The sequence below is a fragment of the Malus domestica genome, chromosome 09 (assembly GCF_042453785.1).
Source record: "Malus domestica chromosome 09, GDT2T_hap1".
NCBI lineage: Eukaryota > Viridiplantae > Streptophyta > Magnoliopsida > Rosales > Rosaceae > Malus > Malus domestica.
This window is the reverse complement of record NC_091669.1, coordinates 24,286,934-24,294,018: the sequence shown is the minus strand read 5'-3', so window position 1 is coordinate 24,294,018 and position 7,085 is coordinate 24,286,934. Positions and strand designations below refer to the sequence as shown.

General features: G+C 41.9%; 1 protein-coding gene across 1 annotated transcript; it reads right to left on the bottom strand.

Moving 5' to 3' along the window:
• Positions 1–1,671: 1,671 nt before the first annotated feature.
• LOC114827144 ((-)-isopiperitenol/(-)-carveol dehydrogenase, mitochondrial-like) lies at positions 1,672–4,625 on the bottom strand. The gene is made up of 2 exons (XM_029108823.2): positions 4,266–4,625; positions 1,672–1,803 (listed from the first exon to the last, which is right to left on the bottom strand). Exons 1-2 carry the CDS (start codon positions 4,623–4,625, stop codon positions 1,672–1,674), a joined length of 492 nt encoding a protein of 163 aa, XP_028964656.2.
• Positions 4,626–7,085: the final 2,460 nt, after the last annotated feature.

The window sequence follows — 7,085 nt, the reverse complement described above, 5'->3', positions numbered from 1 at the left end:
AAAATGTATGGACCCTCCGACCGTCGTTTTGATTTGAACCTTGGTGAAGAGGCAGTCCTGCCTTCTCCAGACAACATATGGCGCCCATCCTTCATATCCCCTACTGGTCCTCTTACCGTTGGGGATTCGATGATGAAGAATGATATGACCGCTGCGGTGGTGGCCAGGAACCTTGTCACTCCTAAAGATAATAGACTACTTTCCAAACGGTCTGATGAGTTGGCTGTTAAGGAGTCTTTGGCTCTCAGTGTTCAGTATACAGGTTCTGTGTCTAATATGGCCCAACGCCTATTTGCTCGAACCCGTCAAGTTGAATCATTGGCGGCTGAAGTGATGAGTCTCAAACAGGAGATTAGAGGGCTCAAGCATGAGAATAAACAATTGCACAGACTTGCACATAACTATGCTACAAACATGAAGAGGAAGATTGACCAGATGCAGGAATCTGATGGTCAGATTTTACTTGATCATCAAAGGTTTGTGGGTTTGTTCCAAAAATAGTTGCCTTCGTCTTCTGGGGCTGTACCGTGTAATGAAGCTCCAAATGACCAACCTCCGGCTCCTCTTCTTCCTGGAGTTCTGCCGAGTGATGAGGCGCCACCTAATCATCCTTGAAGATCCCCTCCAGTAAATTTGATTTGACTTTTTTTTTTTTTTAAGGTATGTATAATGCAAATTTATGTAAAATTTCCAGAAAAAATAAATAAAATGGACTTTATTTCTTTTAATGCATTTGTTTTTTTTTCTTCTTTTTTTTTGCTGTATACATACATATATTATGTACACACACACACACACACACACACACACACACACACATATATATATATTATTATTATTATTATTTTTTTTTTCTTTCACGTGGACTGATCCACCATTCCAAAACCCTTTCCCCTTTTATTTGCATGGTGCTAGCCACCAAGAATCCACTTTCTCCCTTTTTTTTTATACTATTTTTTTTTCTTTTCTGGTTGCTTTCAGTGCCAATGCACCCCCCGGTTTTTTTTCACGTGGTGCCAGCACCACTCTGCTCCACTATCCCATTTATTATTATTATTTTTTTTTGTATAAATTTTGATGATGGGTGAGGAATTTGCAGGGAATGATGAAGACGGACGGAGAGCTGCAATCGAGGCTTCTTGACCGGCTAGTCGTTTGACGGCGGTTATTGAAGTTCTTCGCTATTGCTGTTTGCCACGGACGGAGAGCTACAGTTGAGGCTTCATGACCGGCTAGTCGTTTGATGGCGGTCTTTGAAGTTGTTGGCAGCTGTGAGGCAAGAGACGGAGGAGGTCTTTGGGTGTGTATTGACAAACTTTGGTTTTGTCAATCTCATTCAAAGGCGGCAACCATGGTGGAGGTATAGAGGAAGAAGCTCCACCACTACCATCACTGAGCACAACCATTGAGCACAGCCATTGCACTGCCTGTTGCACTGCCGTTGCTGAGGAAGGGATCACTAGCTGCTGCTGCCAAGTCGTCGACACCTTTATTTTTTATTTTATTTTATTTTTTATTTTTTTGCAATCTTTCGTCAAAGTCTACCACGCCCGCAACGTCTTCACTAGCCAGAGTGATGAGTTTGAAGTGGAGGAGTTGCAGCGGAGGTGCGGCATTGGGCGATGAGCAGAGAAGATGAGAGAATAGTGAGAAATAGACTTCTTCAGAAGATCATATCTCTTCCATGTGTTCATCATAATAGAATATCCTGCCCATGAATCCGATGACCGTTCCAGAGCTGCAGTGTGACTCGTCCATTCCATACAATCCGAAACTCAACTGGCGAGCACGATGAGCATGAATCTGATGCAACAGCACAATAGAAGCTTGACCCTCATTGATTCAACGGTTGATATGATAGTGTTTGACACCTTTCTTCCAGCATCTGAATTATTTGGGGTTGAGTGCCCCGACATAATTAGTGGGGAATTTTGCTTTCTCTGTAATGGGTTTGGGATCCTTCAATTCTTTATTGCCAAAATTTCAAAAGGAATCATCCTCCATGCCACTGCTGTTCGGACTAAGGGGGCCACAATTCTTTATTGCTGAAAATGGGAGCCACCCTCCACATTGCGGCCGACAGAAGCATGATTCTGAAGGTGTGCAGCATAGTGTAGTGGGTATGACTCCTTTTAAATATATGAATATATATATATATATTGGTGCTCTGCAAGGTGAAGCCAGAAGCTTGAGGCTGAGGAGAAGGTTGTCTGTGCCCTTGATGACAGTTCTGGCGCATGGGTCAACGGAGGTGGAGTTCTAGGTGGTGAGCTTGTTGGATGTGTCCGACGTCGCTTTGAATGATAGGAAAGGTTTGACATCTGGATTCGAAGAGACGTGGAGAGCAGCGAAGAAGAAACTCGTAAGGAGAAGAGTGGGCACGACGACCGTCGTTGCCATTGTCTCTCTGCAAGTGAGAGCAAAAAGAGTGAGTGAGGGAGTTGCAGACTGTTGGAAATGTGCCCTAAAACCAATCATATGATGATACTTTACGGAAATTTCACATGTTAAACTAATCTAGTTTAATATCAAGGGCAAAGATTATTGTTTGAGCCGTCTCATATAAATGTTATACGCTTAAACGATAAGTCCAAGGAATATGTGATTGGGAGAATGCGATCTAAAGAAGATAGATTCATGAGACCATTCTTTCGTAGACACATCCTAAACGTTTCTGATCATAGGATTGCCAATTGGGCATTGACAGTCTGTTAAGATCAGTACGTGTTGTGTCTTCTCTCAGGGAGAGTGACTAGTCTCGAGTCATTGGTGTGTGTGACATCAAGACAAGCATGTAGGTGCTCAATAATGAATGAGTCCACTGAACACGATCAACGAGGAGTTCTCATACTCATGTCACATGAGAACTCATGGTTGGGATAATGCAAAGTAGTCCTTTGACCTGAGGCATCATAGTTGTCTTGTGGTTAAGTCCTTGATCTTTGATTATGTCAAAGTCACTCCATCAGGAGGGTGTCCACGGCATGGTCGGGGTTAAGCCACTTAGCCATGGAGGCAAGTGAATGCACAACAAGGGATCTCTAACCTTCAAACCGTTTGGGGGAGAATGCTTTATGATATGATTAAGAATCTCTGGCCAGAGTATGAATGAGATTTAGGAAGTCGTTCCAAATCACATTCAAGGTAATCATATAAGCACACGAATCACATTGGATAGTAGACATGAATAAACTATCAAACCAAACAATGTGGTCAAGAGTATTGTATTAGAGAAAGACCGTATTGCATTTGTAATCCTAAACTGAATAGGTTCTCCACCTCTTCTGATTAGCTTGGGTAACCATGATATGCTGCTAGGTGTCACTCATGGTTTGTGGAAGCCCTAAACGTGTATAATCACTAAAGGGAGAATTGAAAGTAAGTTTCAATTCACAATCGATTTGAAATGGTTTTAATCGCCCACTGCCTCGCTAAAAGGAACCTAATGGATCGTACACCGTGTAAGGTGGAGATTGAAGAAACAATGGAGATGAGTAAGAATAATTAAATGGTTTAATTATTTATGGCAAGGATTAATTAATATGTTAATTAATCAAACGAATAAGTTCGTTAAAGACCTCGGGATAGTTTTGGACCTTAAGGCCCAATGGGCTTCGAACGTCAAGCCCATTGAATTAAGTTGTATGACAACTTAATGAATAATGATTCACAAAGGCCCAATTAGCCCAATAATACCCTAAGGCCGGCCATTTAGAGATGGAGTGAGTTTTGGACTTATTTACAAGTTTGCCACTCCAATGAATTAAGGTATAAATATGACTTTATAGCCAAAATTCATTTAGGGTTTTTTCTTTTGGGGAAGGGATAAGAACATAAGCTCTCCTTTCTCTCTAAAGTGGCCGGCATCCTTGGAGGGTTTAGCTAGCAATCCTACTACTCCAAGGTCACTCAATTCTTCTCCAATCTAACCTTGGTGAAGAGACTTAAAGGTTCTCAATTTTGGGAACTTGGAGAACCATTTCATCCATCCAAATCCATAGATCTAAGATGCAAGGAATGAAGGCCCTCTCTTTGGGTGATTAGCCTTTGCTTATGCAAAGAGGAATCTACAAAGGTATAATTTCTCAACTAACAAATGTTGTTTTAAGTTGAGTCAAGGTTCACCAATCTACTAGGCTTTGAATTTCATGGGTAATGTTTTGTTTTTGAGTGCGTACAAGCATGCTTCCGCCTTTTAATTGTTAATTGCATGCCATAGATGTTCTTCAAATGAACATGTTTTCACAAAATAATCCTTCACAGACGAGGAAAAGGTTGAGGTCCATCACGGTTTGCTTTGACGCACTGCCAATGCCGGCGTTGCTGAACATTATATCGAGGCGGCCGTAGATCTTGACTGTGGATTCTACCAAGATTTTAACCTGGTCCTCGTCGGTCATGTCGCAGTGGATGTAAATGGAGTGGTTAGGATTGATCGATGCGACTACATTTTGGCCTTTGTCGTCCTGAACATCGGTGATAACCATGACACGTGCACCATGCAAGCTAAATTTCCGTGTGGTTGCTTCACCGATGCCACTGGCTCCACCAGTGACGACTGCGACCTTTCCTTGAAGCTTTTGGATGGTTTGGCTGACTGAGATAGTGTCGACTGGGTCTGCCATTTTCTTTGGGCAAGGTTAAGCTGCTAACTCAGCTACTTCCTTTAAACCTAAACGGAGGTGATGACGACAGCAAGCCATGGGCAGGGTTGACGGCACCGGAGAGGAAGTGGCGGCGAAGAGGCTTAGACGGACTTTGATGGAGAAGCATGACTAGCTGGTGAAGCGCGGAGCTGTAGCTGTGCTCGGGCGACGAGGAGTTCTTCTTGCTTTTCACCGTCATGAGAACCTGCGAGAAGCCAAAGAGCAAGTTCGTTGCCTTGCCAGAAATGTGAGTGAAGCAGGACTCGCTGATTGAAGCGGAGGATGCGAATACACTGTCGCACAGAACCTCTTGTCGTCGAAGAGCATGGAGATGCCGTAGCTGTCCGATTTTCCACGCCAGCGTGGGTAAGAAGGTTGACGACGAGGGCTGCCAGTGGCTTGAGGGGTGTACGCATGTGTTTGATGTGGAAGAGCAGACGAGGACGAAGCTGTCCTGGTAGACACAAGGGTTGCAGCGATGCAGTCGGAGAAGGTGTTGATTGACGGTTGGTGCTTGCAAATATCTCTATTGGTGGAGAAGAAGAGGATACAGAGCTGGTGTGGAGACGACGACGAGATTACGTCGATTGTGTTGGAAATATGCCCTGAAAGTCAATCTTTGGAAGAAACCTTTCAGGACAAATGAATCGATGTATGGATGACTCTTATACATCAAATGGCAAAGATACTAATTAGGACTATCTCAATAAACGATATATGTCCTTATTAATGAATCCATGGACAATGGATCGATTGAAGAAGTAATCTAATGATGTTAGACTACAGAGACCTTCTTCACATAACCACTATGTCCAAAAAGGTTCCTGGTCATTGGATTGTCAGAGGGACACTGACAATGCTTAGACCGGTACATACTGTGTCCGCTTCAAATGGAAGAATGGAAAGTCTCATCCCATTTGTGTAGTGACACTAAGACAAGTATGTAGGTGCTCATTAAGGGAATGAGTTCACTGAACACAATCGAACAAGAGTACTTGCATGGAGGTCTACTCACATGTCAAGCAAGTAACTCTAATGGTTGGAATAATGTAAGTAGTCCTTTGACCTGAGGCATCATCGTTGTCTTGTGGCTAAGTACTTAATCTTTGATTATGTCAAAATCACCCCATTCGCGGATGTCCACGGCATAATTGAGGTTAAGCCACTTAGTCATGAAGGCAAGTGAATGCGCAACAAGGAATCTGTAATCCTCGATTAGAGAGGAAGAATACTCTAAGATATGATTCGGGAATCTTCGGTCGAAGTATCGAGTGTAATAAAGGAAAGCGTTCCTATACGACTCAATAGAATCATATAAGAAGGAATAATCACATTAGGGGTTTGACATAATATATCCATACCCTAGTAATGTGATTGAGAGTATTGTTTTAGAGAAGGATCGAATTACATTGTAATTCCAACTGAATAGGTTCTCCGAACAACTTCTACATTAGCTTGGGTAGCTATGACATATGGTTAGATGTCACTCATAGCTTGTGAGTTCTTCTAGATGATTAAATGTAGTCATCAAAGAAGAAAGGTGAATTAAAAGGAAGTTTTAATTCACTAAGTGATTGGATTAAATATAATCAATTGGATTGATGTCAATCACCTCACTGCCTTGCTAATTAGAACCTAAAATGATTGTACACCGATACACTCTTGTAGTGAGTAATTAATGGATGATGGAAATAATTAATTGGATTAATTAAGTGTTGTGATTAATTTAGAAAGTCTAAAGAAATCATAAAGGCGATAAAAGATCGTTTTGGGCTTAAAGAAACGTTCGGGTTTAATTGGGCCCATTGGGCCTAAACCCATTGGGCTTTTATTCAAGCATTGGATGACTAGAAATAAATAAAAGCCCAAAGCCCAAACCAACACAAAGGGGCCGGCCCTTTAAAGTGGAGAGGGAGAGATATTTGGTCAAGTAGTTGACTAGGTTTCTTTTTGTCTATATAAGGAACTTTATAGAGTTTAATCCTTAGGGTTTTTGTGTGTTTTAAAACAACAAAGAGGCAAAAGAAACATCTCTCTAAAAACCACAAAAGGCCGGCCACCTTGAGGGTGTTTTAGCTAACAATCTTTCACCCTTTTGGTTATTCCTCCATCCATCTTACTACACTAGTGGGTGTGGATATTTAGAGGTCTTCTCCTTTCGAGACTAAAGGAGAACCTTGGAGCACTCTCACTAACAAAGTGAAGGAGGCAAGGAGGGAGGCTAGGCTCAAGGACTTCAAGGAGCAAAGGACTTGGAGGTGGTCCATCCTTGGTCTAAAATCAAGATCAAGAGGTATAGATCTATACCTTCACTTTATTCTTAACTTAAATGTTTTAGATGCATTATATATAAACCTATGAACCTTGAAGGGGATTTGCATGACTATAGCTTTGATATTATTTGATAAATTGCTTCCGTTGCTCATGTATATAAATTTT